The sequence below is a fragment of the Cladosporium halotolerans genome (genome assembly GCF_011745625.1).
Source record: "Cladosporium halotolerans strain TM138-S3 chromosome Unknown Sca4, whole genome shotgun sequence".
NCBI lineage: Eukaryota > Fungi > Ascomycota > Dothideomycetes > Cladosporiales > Cladosporiaceae > Cladosporium > Cladosporium halotolerans.
Window position 1 is genome coordinate 705,099 of NW_027191455.1, and position 14,593 is coordinate 719,691.

General features: G+C 56.3%; 7 protein-coding genes across 7 annotated transcripts; 2 read left to right on the forward strand and 5 right to left on the reverse strand.

Moving 5' to 3' along the window:
• Positions 1-2,390: 2,390 nt before the first annotated feature.
• WHR41_01715 (uncharacterized protein) lies at positions 2,391-3,161 on the forward strand (the record flags this gene model as incomplete). Its single annotated transcript, XM_069370321.1, has 1 exon — positions 2,391-3,161. The coding sequence occupies one exon, from the start codon at positions 2,391-2,393 to the stop codon at positions 3,159-3,161; it is 771 nt and encodes a 256-aa protein (XP_069232539.1).
• Positions 3,162-5,650: 2,489 nt separating this feature from the next.
• Positions 5,651-7,339, reverse strand: WHR41_01716 (uncharacterized protein; the record flags this gene model as incomplete). The annotated part of the gene is made up of 1 exon (XM_069370322.1): positions 5,651-7,339. One exon carries the CDS (start codon positions 7,337-7,339, stop codon positions 5,651-5,653), a length of 1,689 nt encoding a protein of 562 aa, XP_069232542.1.
• Positions 7,340-8,204: 865 nt separating this feature from the next.
• On the reverse strand, positions 8,205-9,243 carry WHR41_01717 (uncharacterized protein). The gene is made up of 2 exons (XM_069370323.1): positions 9,058-9,243; positions 8,205-9,004 (listed from the first exon to the last, which is right to left on the reverse strand). Exons 1-2 carry the CDS (start codon positions 9,146-9,148, stop codon positions 8,361-8,363), a joined length of 735 nt encoding a protein of 244 aa, XP_069232653.1. The 5' UTR covers positions 9,149-9,243; the 3' UTR covers positions 8,205-8,360.
• Positions 9,244-9,382: 139 nt separating this feature from the next.
• On the forward strand, positions 9,383-10,317 carry WHR41_01718 (mitochondrial 54S ribosomal protein uL13m). The gene is made up of 3 exons (XM_069370324.1): positions 9,383-9,532; positions 9,600-9,960; positions 10,037-10,317. The coding sequence occupies exons 1-3, from the start codon at positions 9,512-9,514 to the stop codon at positions 10,165-10,167; spliced, it is 513 nt and encodes a 170-aa protein (XP_069232544.1). The 5' UTR covers positions 9,383-9,511; the 3' UTR covers positions 10,168-10,317.
• WHR41_01719 (uncharacterized protein) lies at positions 10,253-11,623 on the reverse strand. The gene is made up of 2 exons (XM_069370325.1): positions 10,579-11,623; positions 10,253-10,519 (listed from the first exon to the last, which is right to left on the reverse strand). Exons 1-2 carry the CDS (start codon positions 11,360-11,362, stop codon positions 10,395-10,397), a joined length of 909 nt encoding a protein of 302 aa, XP_069232543.1. The 5' UTR covers positions 11,363-11,623; the 3' UTR covers positions 10,253-10,394.
• A 588-nt stretch (positions 11,624-12,211) lies between these two features.
• Positions 12,212-12,567, reverse strand: WHR41_01720 (uncharacterized protein; the record flags this gene model as incomplete). The annotated part of the gene is made up of 2 exons (XM_069370326.1): positions 12,212-12,493; positions 12,550-12,567. 2 exons carry the CDS (start codon positions 12,565-12,567, stop codon positions 12,212-12,214), a joined length of 300 nt encoding a protein of 99 aa, XP_069232752.1.
• Positions 12,568-13,590: 1,023 nt separating this feature from the next.
• On the reverse strand, positions 13,591-14,406 carry WHR41_01721 (uncharacterized protein; the record flags this gene model as incomplete). The annotated part of the gene is made up of 1 exon (XM_069370327.1): positions 13,591-14,406. One exon carries the CDS (start codon positions 14,404-14,406, stop codon positions 13,591-13,593), a length of 816 nt encoding a protein of 271 aa, XP_069232753.1.
• Between the last annotated feature and the right edge of the window lie 187 nt (positions 14,407-14,593).

The following is a 14,593-nucleotide window of genomic DNA, read 5'->3' on the forward strand; positions in this document are numbered from 1 at the left end:
ACCTTGTCCTGGATCTGTTGAGCTGTAAGTTATTGCTGCGCTCAATGATGTGCGCGAAATGGGTTCGCTTCCATTCTTGGCGACCATTCGGGTCATCATGGCGCCCGCGCACTGGTGGGCATGCGGAACTTCTTCTCGCCTGTGTCTGGATCTGGCATTCGTGGAAACAATGATGGGACGATAGAGATGCTGAGTCTTCGACATCATCAGCCGCAGAGATCACAGTCTAGACCAGAGTGGATAATAAACAAAGCCTTTTGTCAGCGAAATGTCGCCATGCAATATAGCTGCGGGCCAAGCTCTCCCCAATGGACGGGTGCCAGCGATCTTCGCGTCAGCAGCGACAGCCCTACAGCGAAGGGCTGCGTCAGCGCGCGTGCGTGGGTGGCTTGTCGAAGGTTTGGTCCTGGGGTTTAGGATGAGTAATTCCGCTGCGAGGCCGTCTCTGCAGCGACAGGGTAAGGACGTTTTCGGAGGGACGCCCGTTGATCTCGTCGAGCCATTGAAAAATTTCCCAAGGAGCTGGTTATTAGTGATCGCTGACTGTTAGCGTGTCGTGCCTCAGCTTTGAGCACTCGAGCTGGACATGGCTCGCAGTCTGTGCGGACACAGAAGCCGAGCGCCGGTAGGGGTGCGGAATTGTGCACTGCTCACCAGGACGGGATGCCTCCTCAGTCGCGACCAGGTGATGGAGTCATACATCCAAATGGAATGACAACAGCGAGGCCAGAAACCCACGGAGACATTCGGCAGCTCACGCGCCCGGTGGAGGGTTTCGTAGACATCTTATGTCTCCTTGCGCTGCTGCCAGCGACCGGAGCCGGAACTTGCGCTGTAAGCGAGCAAGCGAGGGCCTGAACTCGAGCCCGCTGCGCAAAATCCGGGGGAGCGACGGCGTTACGGCCTCTCGGAATCAACAGCAGCGAGCAGCCGATTCAACCTTAATCGTTCTCTGAGCCCTTGAACGGATCTTCCCAGCGCTTCCGTTTTGCTGCCGACGCTCTCGGCCGATATCCACGAAGCTTTCGTCCGAACCTGTCGATGACTGTGGCCTGCATTCGCGAAGGATCACGTAGCTTACCTGCGTGGGCGGTAAACCCCGTAACACCGATGACCCAGAACGGCGACCTTCTAACAGGTACTGAGACCTGCGTTTAGTCACCGACGTTATACTTTCGTTACAAACTTACTGTATGACTGGTGCCTGGCGTGCATGCGCATTGATTCCCCAATGCGGTATACGACAGCGCTTACATGATCGCGCAAGCCTCAAACGACGTACCACGCTGCTGCTCAGACGAGCGGTGGAGTCTGTCGAGTGGGCGCAGTCAGCCTGGAGTATGGCTGTGGGCCGATCGTACCGTCGCAGCCTCGCTTTGCGCCCGCTCTCGCACCGCATACCAGTAATGGACGTGTATGCGACGGGAGGACCGTCTCACGCTGGGCCGGGGAAACACGTGCCAATGCCCCACGCCAGCGCTGCGGCGAAGCGAGCGATGCGAATCAAAGGCGCTCGTGCAGATACGCTTTACGGTTGCCTGAGCGCTACCCTACCCTACCCTACCCCATGCACACAGGATGAGCCATCGCAATGCATTCGTGGCTGCTAGGGCGTTGACGCGACGAAACGGCAGGCTGTGCACAGAAGGAATGCGGTGGCCTGGAGTTAGATTGCAGTAGCAAAGGTCGGCGCGCGCGGAGACCGCTGGCTGAGAGGTGCGCCAAGGCAACAACTCCTTCGCATGCACTGGGCAGTCTTCGCGCTGGGCATGATTGTGTGCGAACGATAGTCAGGGTGAATTGTAAGCTACTACGACCCGAAGCCTCGACGGCGGGCAGACAGGCTCGGCCGGTCAGAGCAGAAGGCGTTGGAAGATCATTAGGCATCAGGGAGATTTGCGAGAGCAGATTGCAAAGCAGGGGCCTCAGCGGCATGCGGGCGTGTGTAAGCAGCGAGGGCTGGCTTTGTTCGGGAAACGCGGGCGAGTCGGGCTGAACGCAGCGCTGCGGCCGGAAGCTCCAGCGCCCAGCAAGCCGTGGCCTGCGGTGCTGCGCGGCGTTAAGCTGAGTCCGCTGTGGAGACCTGGCACAAATTAGACTTCGCATGGAAGTTTTGGTAACCATCCGCACGGCGACGGATGACCGTGCAACGAGCACAAATATCTGACGGCCGCCGCCCGACTGACCACTGCTCCCACTCCTCCACACACTCGACCATATCATACAACAATACAAACATCCGAAGCAAGGTCTCTCAGTCTTCACGGCAGCAACTTCGACTACTACGAGCATCTCAACCATCAGCCACACCCACGCCACACATTGTGTGACTCAGGCATCAATCTCGCCATAAACTCAACCTGACTCACGACAAACACATTAAGGTCACAATGCCTTCCCACTTAAGGCTTCAGTCTTCCTTTGAGCCATTCGCCGCAGACGCAACCTACCAGACATCACCCACTCTCCCCGCAGCAAAGAAGCAGAAGATGTCTCTCACCCGCACATACGCCGTCGCTTCGACCGCCCGGTCGAAGCTTGGTCGCGAGGCCAGCCGCGCAGACCACAACCTGCGCCGTCTGGTCGGCCACGCCAACCTCCTCGACACTCTCATGATCGACCTCGCCGACGCCGAGCGCGAGCAGGAGGCGTGGTTCAACCAGTCCGTCAGCAAGGCATCTCCCTCTCAGTCTCGCCACATCCAATGGTTTGACGCCATTGAGGAGGATTTCGAGGACGACGACAGTGATTCCGATTCCGACGCCGAGTCTGACGATGGCTCCGTCTACGACGAGGATGCCGAGATCCTCAGCATTCCCGTCCGCCGCATCCGCACAGCACCAGTCGTCATCGAGTCCGAGGAAATCGACCTCACCGACGACGAAGAGGATGCCGAGTACGACGAGGAGAACGACGAGGAGCACGCGCTCACTCGCGTCCCCAGCTTCCCCAGCCAGCACTCACCACCCGAGCTCGCGCTCGACGACTCTGACTCTGAGGACGAGTCGATGCCGCCCTCGCCTGAGCAGCCCACACTGGAGCTCAGCGAGAAAGAGAGGCAACAGCTCAGCACCGCACTCTACGGCGACAAGTCGCAAGCAGCGTCAATGCAAGACTACATCACGCACGAGCCTCAAAGGCAGCTCGTCGCCGCCTACTAGACGACGCATAGATGTTTTCTTCCACTTTGACGATTCAGCGACTTGAGCGTTTCCAGCGATCGGGGCATTTTCAGCAAGGCGTTTCGGGAATGATATCCCATGGGTTTTCTTTACATTTCTCGTACATCTCACGAATGCCGGCACGGTAGCCAGGCATAGGATCTCACCTCTGGGAAAGGAAGGTTAATCAGGAAATCGTCGGCATGGTATGGCATGGTATGGAGGCGATCATGACTGTATATCATGGGCTGCATCTCCCTCGAGGAACGAGGTAGGAGAGCGCCCTCTAGCTAGCGATGACATTATGACAAACCACTACTTCGAACATCACTTCGCTCTTCTCGCTCTCATCGTCTCATCTCTCTCGACGTCTCCAATCTTCCAACCCTCGTATCTCCAAACAAAACAAAGCCAGGGTCCCCATCCCTGCACAATCCCTGCACGCTTGCACAAAATTTCCTTACGCAGCGCACAAGCCACAGCGATCCCTTTGTCGACCGCCGCGCCGTTGGCGCTAAGCAATCCGCGCGTGCCCGGGATTCCGCCCAAGGTCCGCCGCCGGCGCCGTGCTACGCGCAAGGGTTTCGTTCCCTCTGGCACCGCGCTCGCATTAGCGGCTCTCTCGGATTTTCGGCCGCCCGGTCGCGAGCAAAGGCATCCCTCGGCCGAGAGGTTGTACCTTATGCTTTTTTTGCATTGAAGTTTTCTGCCCTTTGGGTTCGGCGTCTTCTCGCTCCGCGTGTCCGCGGTGAGGTAATCGGTTGCCTGTTGGCAGGAGGGAAGTTTCCTTTTCCTTCTCTGTCCCGAGGCTCGTGATACTTGTGTCTGCACATATGTCTCGGCTGATGGGGCTCGGTCTCGAGTAGACTGTTCGACGGGACGGTATCTGCCTTCGGAGATATGCAAGCTGAGCGCGCGTGCAGCCTTGCTCATTCCGCGTTCACCGTTACGGCGGTGGATACACAAGGGACAATGGAGTCAAGGCGCGCTCGCGTGTACACAAATCAGCCTGCCGTTTGCGTTCCTCCACCGTCTGTTCGCGAAGGAACGCGAGATCAATGCACGTGACGGGATATGTGCGGATACCATGATCTGAGCGGCTTGCCATCTTGGCGACGCATCGACGAAGCTGGTTCGTCCGCTCGGCATCTCAACTCGCGCCTCTCTCCACCCTGGTGCGATCGTGTCTCCATATCCCCCACGCTCTGGGGAAGGAGGGCGGTGGAGTTTGCGCTCGCGCAATTGCCCACGCAAGCACGTCGCGCGTCGGGTCGGTGGAACTTCGCCCTGCGCTGCGGTGCGCTGGTCGGTGTGTTTGGCTTGGCGATACGTGCAGTGGCAGACCGCAGCACAGTCGCGGCCTGGTGGTGGCTCGGCGATGGGTTGCCATGCACTGCTCTCCACACTCGTGGAGTAGAGACGCGCGCTCCGCGCTGGCTACGATGTTGTCAGCCGCTTGCCCGTCGGGGAACGAAGCCGTTGTGTACGAGGCAGCCGATATCGCTCTTCAAGTAGATTATTGCAAACGCTCTTTACCTGCACTTCAGCTCGCGTGCACTAGCAGCTGATTCCGGAAACGGCCAATGTCTCGCTGTCCGCCGACTTGCAGCGTCGCATCGACACCGTCCCGCCCGCATGTGTCCACTGCAAGGCAACAACGTCTCAAACGCCTTACAGCACACATGTAAGACGGGCGTCCCACGAGGGCGTCGCGGTTACGGCGGAGGCAGCACCTTAATAATAATAACACCACACATGCGCCCTGCAGCCGCAGTGGTCTGACCTGTCGAGCGGAAGCGGAACCAGCGGTCAACTCAGGAGACCCTGCTGTACAGTCATCCGATACTTTCTGCTCGTACCCCCGCCGGCGCCTGCTGCGGCGTCCGCTCCATGGAGAGGTACCAGAGACTGACAGCTCCTGATCAGATAATCATGCGTAAGGCTGGACCGCGGAGCGGAGTGAGAGCGAGGTAGCGAGGTGGGTGTCATGTGCGGTCCGCGTCTGAGGAGACATGGGCGGCAATGCTTACAGTACAGAGCTCGCTGTCACTTGTAGGGCTGCATTGTTGCTAATCGCATAATCATGGGTACCGGTCTGGACTCCGGATGCGAGAGCAGCCGGTGCCGTCCGATCTTCGAACTCAGTATGTGTCCAGTGTGGTCAGCTGCTCGAAGATGTTCGTGGGGTCAAGTCTCATGATATGCTCCGTTTCGCCTTGATGAGAATATGCGCAAGATTCCGATTCATTAGAAGTCTGAGGTGGTTCAGAAAGGGCGGCGGCATCTCGTGATGTCGAAGAAGGCAAGCCTCAGTCACCCCACGATGGATAGCTTCAGGCTTCAGGCAATTGAATCTGTCGTATCGTCATTTCATGCATGTATGTACCAGCGATCATTAGCGAGTAAAGGCCGCATCTACGCACAGCCCGGGATATCGTAAAGAAATGCAACGCCCTGCCAGATGAGATAGCAACCACAAAAATGGCACATTAGATCATTTCCACTTGCACGTCCTTGACCCAAATCTCCATCTTGCCCATTTCCGCCTTCTCCAGCGCCGCTGCTTCCTTGCAAGTTAAAATTGCAAGGTCCAAATCGTCCTGATCACCGACAGTGACCATGTCGCCGTCTTCGTCTTTGATCCGTAATCGAACGTCGCCCTTCAGCCCGAACTTGAGCATCACCTGCTCCGCTAGTTCGTTGAACACCGGCGCAGCGCCGGTCATCACGTACCGCGTATCTTCTGGCGCGTGTACTTTGACGCGAATTTTGCGCATGGCAGGTGGTCCATTGCGGCGAGATTGGGAGCGGTGATGCCGTGGTCGGGAGCGGTGCTTGTGCGGTGAGACGATTTCATAGGCCAGCGGTGGCGAAGCCGAGAGCGTGGAAGACGTGTCGAAACCTTCGCTCTCGCCTTCTGGTTCTTCGATGATGGAGTCATGAGCGGTCTGCAGCGAGTAGGCGCCAGACCGGGAACGGGTATGTTGAGAATTGGGTCTAGTGTAAGAGGATGGTGGCGAGGATATTGAGGTTGGCGCGGTCGTGCTGTGAGCTTCGATTGGATCGGGGTGGATGTGGACTTCGGAAACGTGGTCGTAGGTATTGCTGCGATGGGATGAGCGCCGTACGCTCTCGTGGGTCCTTATCGAGCTGTCTGAAAATTCTCGTCGTGGTTGCGGTCTCTCTGATTCCGATCGCTTGGTTCCCAATCTCGGACGCTCGGATTGGGCCTTTTGATCGAAGGCCGCTGCGCCTAGTTCTAGTCGTAGAGGCTTTGCTGCTGGCCTCGACGCCTGAATGCCAGACTTCTGCGAACCGAGACTTTCTGTAGATCTCCGCTTGTGTGGCTGGACAGGCTCTGGCCGCTCAAGCTCAGGCGGTGGAGTAGGCGGGAACACATTGCGATGCATCGGTGGCTCCGACTGTTGGCGTGACCTACTTGACAAGCCAGGTTTTACCAAGTTAAGAGCAGCATACGACAGCTTCTCGCCGGGTCTATCGTCTATGCCCATCGCGGCGAGTGCTGCTTGTCTTCGCGGGTCGTTATGTCGCTGCTGCTGATCGTGCGCCGCCACCAGTCGGGCCTTGCCGAGGTAATCTTGCTTCTTCAGATTCTTCACTTTTGCTTCATTTGGACGGTAGATGACGCCGACGGGGATGGAGAAGACAGTGTAGCCCTCGGCTTGTTCTTTGATAGCCTCGTCGATAACGTCGTGGTCGAGGACTGCCTTTTCGCGAGCAGCGAACATCATGTCCTGCAGACCAGCATCTTTTTGTTGCAAATAGATGTAACACAGGCCACGGTTGAAGAGCACCTCGCAAGAATAAAGCTTGAACTTAAGTCCGAGCTGATCGTAGTCTATCCATCGATTTCCACGCAGGTACAAGAGTGTATCGTTGAAGTTTGCCAGTGCTTCTTCGAAGTCGCCGAGAAGGAAGTTGCTGACGCCTTGCTGGAAGTAGGCGACTGCAAGATACTGGTCCAGTTGGACGGCCCTTTGATAGCATTCGACGGCTCTCTCATGCTCGCCCAGCGTGGCATGGATTACTCCGAGGTTGAAAAGGATCTTCGATGTGTCGGATATGCACTCGAAGCATTTGAGAGCGTTGTCGAACTCGTTGTTGTCGTATGCAGCCAGCGCTGCTACCCACGTCTCGATCTCCTGTTTAAGCGACATCTTGCAAGCTCCACGGAGATTCTTCTCAGAGAGAGGTCGCTCGTTGCTTTTCTTGTCGTACCATGCAAATGCGTAAGCTTTCAGAAAGTGGCTCTCGGAATGTCTTTCTGTGCTCTATAGAAGCGCCGGCCAGGCTGAGGATCATCGAACTTCACACGGAACGGCAGACGAGACGGACATGGGAAAGAAACATGAAGATCGCAAACCTCTCGCCGTTCCGAGCGGCTGTAAGTAATAGGACGTAGCAGCGGCGGCAACAGCGCCTTCCAAGATACCAAGCGCGCGTAGAGGGCGGCTCTCAATGGCAAGAGAGGTACGCCGGGCATGTCACTGCATCGGCACAGCGAAGGCGATCCCCGCCAGGCACAGGGCCCAGGCGGCTGGAGACGATGACTGGCTCGTCGTGAGCGTGAGGTCGAGCGGTATGCTGTGCTCGTTGGCGAGATGCAGCTCGGGCTGGCTCCAAGCCATTTTAGGCCCGGCGCTTAGCTGAGGACGCAGATTCGTCGCTTTGATTGGAGGCCCACGCGACGACACTGACTCTGCGACAGCATGGCAAGCGACATGTGGCATCGATGATTTGCTGAAATGCCCTCGTGCGCGCAGTGATTTCAATTGCGAGCGTGCTCTGAGGTGTTTAGTGGATTCACATCGCTTGTCGCAGCGCCACCTCCATGCGTGGATGGCGAGAGTATGTCATCCGCACTCTGGAAATATCGCTAGTCTACGATAATACCGGTCAGATATCAGGAGGGGTCCGATGCATTCTTTTCGTCTCGAGTGATATAATGCACGAGAATGTCCCTTATGCAGTGCGCCTATAAGATATGGCTTCCTAGATCATCACGAGATGCCAAGCCAAGGATGATTGAGCACCTCAATGGTCGAAGGTTCAACAATTATAGGGTCGTGCATACATCTGTTCGCCCATGCATCGTAGCTACCTCACTTCCCTCACATCATCATCATGCGTTGCATCGTCAATAACTTTCCCTTGAGCACATATTTTCACCATTACTTTTTAAAGCATGCCCTTCGAAGTCTGCTCGGCTCTCTCTTCCCAAACGGTCTTTCCACTGCAGCTGCACACCGTCTTATCGTTGTCCCAGACTCCTGCACTTCTCGCAATGACGCCGACAAGGGTATCAGGGTCTTCCTTGTCAAAGCTCTCCGTCTTCCTGCTCACAACAATACTCCGGCCGATCATCTCCCAAATGTGGACTGGCTTGTCCAGGAACACTGATCCCAGCCCGCTCTTCCCGACCTCGATAGTGCCAAATATGCCCTTTGCTGTTCGGGGAGGCTGTTCCTTCTTCGCCTGCAACAGATCCCAGATGCCGCCCGTGCTCTTCGCTCCTTCGCTGATGTTACCAGACTCTCGCACAGTCACATTGTAGGTTCCAGGGCTGACGCCGCGCAGAGTCATATCGAGGAGGGTCATGGCGGGGCCGACTTGCACCATGCGGATGAGGCCGCGCACATGGTCCTTGACGGCCGAAGAGTGTGTCTCGAGAATGCAGACAGCGGCGCTCTCGCCTTTGCCAGATCCTCGGAGGATGGCGTCGCGACCTGTGTCTTGGATGGCGGCTACGATGGCAGAGGGAGCGGCGTTTCCGGTTACGGATACAAGCTGCGCCTTGAGGTCGGCGGAGACATCGCTAATGCCTTGGAGATTTATTAGCCGTGGCGTTGTGTGGCCCTCTTCCCGGTTGCCATACCATCTAGTTTGTAGAGCGATGTTGAAACGGCTTTGATGCATGCCTCGCAACTAAGCGGAACGGCGAACGTAGTCTCGAATGGTGGTATCATGGCTGCCAAATCTTTGTGTGCAACGGCTCGAACAATTTAATTGATGATCGTCTATCTATGAATGACAACATGCTCGTTACTTGGTGGGGTTGATTGGTTTGTAATGCGGGACGCTCGGCTGCGAGCGAGCGAGCGGAGGGCCAGCAGTTCGGGGACCGGGAGTCTTGCACGCCCTTGCCCGATTGGGAACCTTTGAAGTCGCCCTCGCAGAACGGCGCACCCATATCGCATTGAACGACACAGGCACTCAAAACTCGACCCCGAATCTACCGCGACCCGACACCTCTTTGCGCAGAATACTTGCTTCTCAGGAACCTCCTATCACCAATCCTTGCGCCCTCCAGGGCTCCGACCATCGCCGCAATGTCCCAATTCGTAGGCAAGGTACGACCACACCACCACCGTCCTACGCAGTCCCCCAAAAACAACCCTCTAACACCCCCTACTCCAGACCCGCCTCGCCTACTCTCGCGCCTGGCACCACGTCGACGCCAGCAGCGACCCGCGCCCTCTCGGCCGCCTGGCCTCCTCGATCGCGCTCACGCTCATGGGCAAGCACAAACCCATCTACGACCCCAGCACAGACTGCGGCGACTACGTGGTCGCGACGGGGCTGGCGCAGCTGCACACGACGGGCAAGAAGATGCAGAAGAAGAAGTACTACTCGCACACGACGCGGCCGGGCAGCCTGAAGGAGATCACGATGGAGAAGATGATGGAGAAGTGGGGCGGCGGCGAGATCCTCAGGCGTGCGGTCAGGGGCATGCTGCCGAAGAACAGGCTGAGGGATGATCGGATGGCGAGGCTGAAGTGTGAGTTTGTTTCGTGAGGGGGGGTTTTGGTGGCTAAGGCGCGCCATGCTGACGATTTTTTCTTCTTGTCTCGCAGGTTTCGAGGGCGCCGCGCATCCCTACAAGCAGAACATTCTCCGACTGGACGGCGAGAAGAGCAGCATAGCGGACATGCCTGAGGTTCAGGCAACGATGCAGAAGGTGGCGCCTCCGCCTGCGTCGTCATGAGGGGAGATATATGGCAGCAAAATACGGCGTTCCGGGAGCGAGAATTGTACAGCTATGTCATGGAAAGAAATTCGCATTGAAAGCGTTGCGAGGAGTTCAAACGGGTATCTTCTAGCTGTACTATATGAATAAAGCTATTTGTAAGATCTAGGTTTGCTGGACGGCCGTGACCATCTACATGCGGGAATGCGAGGACTACGAGAAGCTATAACGCGGCGGAAAAAGAATCAGAGTTTGGGGCTGGCGTTGCTGCGCGTGATGGTACATTGGATCAGGCCATTGGGGTCGGTCTGAGGGGCGTACACCTCTGCGTCTTCGCCGGTGTTCTTGAGGCCCTTGAACCAGCTGAGGTCTGGAAGAGGAGGTCAGCAACCGCCTAAGCAGCCAAACGGAACATACAAGCAGACTTACCGATCTCGAAATAGTGCTTGTTGGGCAAGCTGTACTCGACGGCCTCAACCTTCGGCGCAGCCTCAAGGATTTGCTCGCCCATGAGGTACATGGTGTTCTGCACACTAGGGCTGTTCTCTTTCGCAAAAGTCTCGAGCGTGATCCTGCGCGCATCCTCCCATGCCTTGTTGAAGCTTTCCTGATCCTTCTTGACCTCCTCGACGCTGCCGAACCGCTTCCAATGCCAGCCCGCTTCGACCTCTGTGCTCAGGATGCGATCCCACGTCTCCGGCAACCGCGTGTACTCGTCCCTATGGAAGCCCCAGAACTGCGAGCCCGTGCTCTTCAGCACCAACAGGCCCTTGATCCCGCTGCGGATGCTGATGCCCTCGCCTCGCCGCGCCACGGCCTGGACGGTCCTCGTCTCAGCGCCGTCGCGGAGGAAGGAGTGCGGGTGGGGTTTACCGTCGACCTCCATGCGCGCCCAGCGGTGCACGATGATGTCGACGTGCGCGGCGGTGATGTGCGGGTAGGTATCAATGTAGTGCTGGCCGAGAATGGCGGCGAAGAGCTCGGGCGGGTTGACGGGGTTCAGCTTTGCGGTCACGTAGATGGTCTGCTTCTGCGTGTCGGTCGCGACAATATTGGTGTTGTCGGCGTGCGTCCACGAGGCGGCGATGTCGCCTTCGAGCAATGTGCAGACGGTCATTTCCGTGACATCTTGGGTTTGGTCGGAATTGCGCTGGACTTTGTAGAGGCGGACGTTGTCCTTGCCGTAGCGGGCTGAGGCGAGTTGTGCGGGCATGTTGGGGAGCGTTAAAGGAATTGGTGAGGCGCAATGTTATCGTTGGTTCCTGGCGAATCTGGATGGTATCTCGATCGCGAATGGAGGGGTTTGGGACGGATGCGTGAATAGGAAGGTTCAGGGAAGCCGGTGGAAGGAAATGAATCGGAGCTTCTGCGCAGACAGAAAGCTGCAAGAGGGACCTACGGATGATACTTGTAGTCAAGATTGGGTTGAGGATATCTCTTATCGCGTGGCGTGTCTGGCCTGCGGCAGAGCTCTGGTGGGAGGGGAGTTGCAAGGGCGGATATCGGAGGCGGCCGACGCATCTTGCGCGCCGCTCTCGCTTCCCCACACTCATCTGCAGAGCCTCGATCCCTCCACGCCGCCGCTGGAACACATGCAACGATCCTTCTGATGGCTGAGGAAGCCCTCCGTCATCTCAGTCATGACCTGACAAGAGATTGCTGAAGTCTTTTTCCGGAAAGCTTCATGGTTATGCTTCTACTCTCGCATTACCTTAAGTAAACCCCATCATTTGTCATATATGCACGCTGCGCCGGACCTGCGCTAGGTAGTGCCGTGTAACCACCTCGACCTCTGTCCCGCGGCGCTGTGAACGACCTCCAGACCACGTGCAAACCCTGCACTTGGGACATCCCCGGTCATCTATTGTCTGGGGTATCTCGCTGCATCATACCGCTTCCGTCTAGTCTTCAAGACACCGCCGAGCTTTGCCATAAGGTAATATTTCGTCTCACCCTGACCCCTTCACGCCTTCTATCAACGCGAGCGGTGACCTCCGACAACGCCAACTTCGCCGTCCGTTCCGGTGTGCAACCACACGATCCACCAAGGATTTTTTCTGCATTAGTCGCCCCAAGCGAGCTTCAGTCCTGGACTCGCGAGCCCGTAATTCTCCTCTGCCGCCAACGTCTCCTCATCGAATCCCGCGGATGACCCTCTGTTCAGTACGAAGGAAGCGCTGATAGCGAGCTTGGCCACGGAAGCGAGGAACAACATCGCCGCAGGCTGCAGCACGAGAAATCCACCGAGTAAGCAGCCGGCTCCGTATGAGGCGATGAACGTCAGACGGCGTTTGCGCGGCAAATTGCCCCTGTCAAGGAGTCGTGGGTTGTTCAAGGTGGAGATCTAGACCAACGGTCAATTGCGATTCGCGATGCCTGCAGCACTGGTACTGTACCTACCATGGCACCCGTGACCATTGTCGTATTCAGCTCAGCCAATCCCACAGTGACCGCCAGGCTGGTCTGACCTGAGGCTGCGAGCGAAAGGAGAGCCACAATCATGAAGACTGTTACCCCAGTTGCTTCCGCAGGCCCAGTGATCCATTGGATCGCAGCAGCTGTTAGTACCAGGGAGGTCTGGACAAAATTTGTCAAAAGAAGCCACGCCCGCTTTCTAGGACGAGCGTAGTGAGCCAGACTGCCGAATAAAAAATTGCCTAGGCAGAAGCTGTGCAAGGTCAGGTCGGATCAATCTCACTTGATTTCGGTCGAGGGGTTGCCATACAAAAAGATCGAAGCGACAACATTTTGTTCCATTTTCGATCCTGGCGGCTCCCTGCCGGTAACATATACTGCGAGGAACAGGAAGTTCCCTGCGGAATTGGTCAGCCGGGCGTCTTGCGTGAGCATCCGTAGCTTTTCCTACCAGTCTGCTTGGAAGCGAATACACGATAGTTGAGAAATGTCGTCACGTCTATTACGCCGGAGACGATCGTCATCTACGACGAAAGAGATGGTGAGCACACAACGATTTCATGATAGTGGGAGTATCATACTTGCAAGACATCAGCACAGCGACACACCCAAAGGGAAGGATATTCAGCATTCATACATGGCACTCACCCAGAAATAGCTGATGCTCCAACAATTGACACTTCAGCAGGTCTTGCTCGAGGAATCTGGTAAGTTCCGACATGCCTACGCGCTTCGCTCTCCAGCAGCATTGGGTACTCGACAGGGTCAAGTAAATCTCAAATGCCGTTTTGCCAGATTCATGGTCAAACAACAAAGGAGTCGAGGCATTCGCCAAATGCAGACGCAGGAGGCTTTGACCGGACTCACTGTCAAAACAATCATGTTTCTTTGTTCAAGTCTAGCAGTTGGTCTTCAAGTTCTTGGTGTCACCATCCCACCGCATTGGAGTCGATTGGCTACGAATACTGTTTGTGTATTTTCCCTTTTTCATCCAAAATTGATTAACAGAGGTCTCCCAATGCTGATCTACTCTTCTGGATATACCATTTTCCTCGTCACACCACCATCAACCACCATCTCCGTCCCAGTCACACCGTCATTCTCAGAGAGATACTGCACAGCCCGCAAAATGTCTTCCACCTTCCCCACTCGCCCAGTCAAATGCCACGCATGATCCATCTCACTGAGCCCATCCTCCCACTTCCGCCCCTGCTCATCAGCTTCCTTGCACTCGTTCTCCACATGAATCCAGCCAGGAATGATAGCGTTCACGCGCACACCACGAGGCGCGAGCGATACAGCCATGCTCTGCGACAGACCAAGTAGCCCTGCTTTTGTGGTAGCATAGGCCTCGCTGTCTGGCTCGGACATGGTCGCGCGTGTCGACGAGATGTGAATGATGTTGCCACCAGACGGGCGAGATGAGGATTTGGCCAACAGGGGCGTGCAATGCTGGCTCATGAGCATTGGAGCTGTGAGATTCGTCTCCAGAGTTGCATGCCAGAGTTCGAGCGTCATGTCGGAAATATTCGCGCCGCCGACCCCGGCTGTGTAGCCCGCATTGTTGACGAGGACGTCAAGGTGGCCGTCAAAGAGTTTGCTGGCTGATTGGACTGCGGAGGTGATTTCGGACGGTTGCCGGAGGTTGCAAGTTACGGTGTCGAAGTCGCGTCCTCGCGTGTATTTCTTGGAAAAAGTGGCTGCGGTGTGGTCGAGTTCTTCGACGTTGTTGTCAAGGATGCATACGCGGTGGCCGGATTGGAGTAGGAGGCGGCTGAGCCCCCGGCCAATGCCTCGAGCGCCACCGGTGATTAAGTAGTTTCGCGCTGTTGATGCGGACATTGTAGCCAACAGGTTGATTATTATAATCGATCAATTGATGTCCGTAGGATATCTGGACCAAGGGAACTGCATTTTAAGAGCTCATGGAGATTCACCGAAACCTGTGATGTCATCCACTGCTTGATACATTACATATAGCTTACAACTTCATTCATCGCAACAACAGTCAAGGTGACACGGAAGCGAT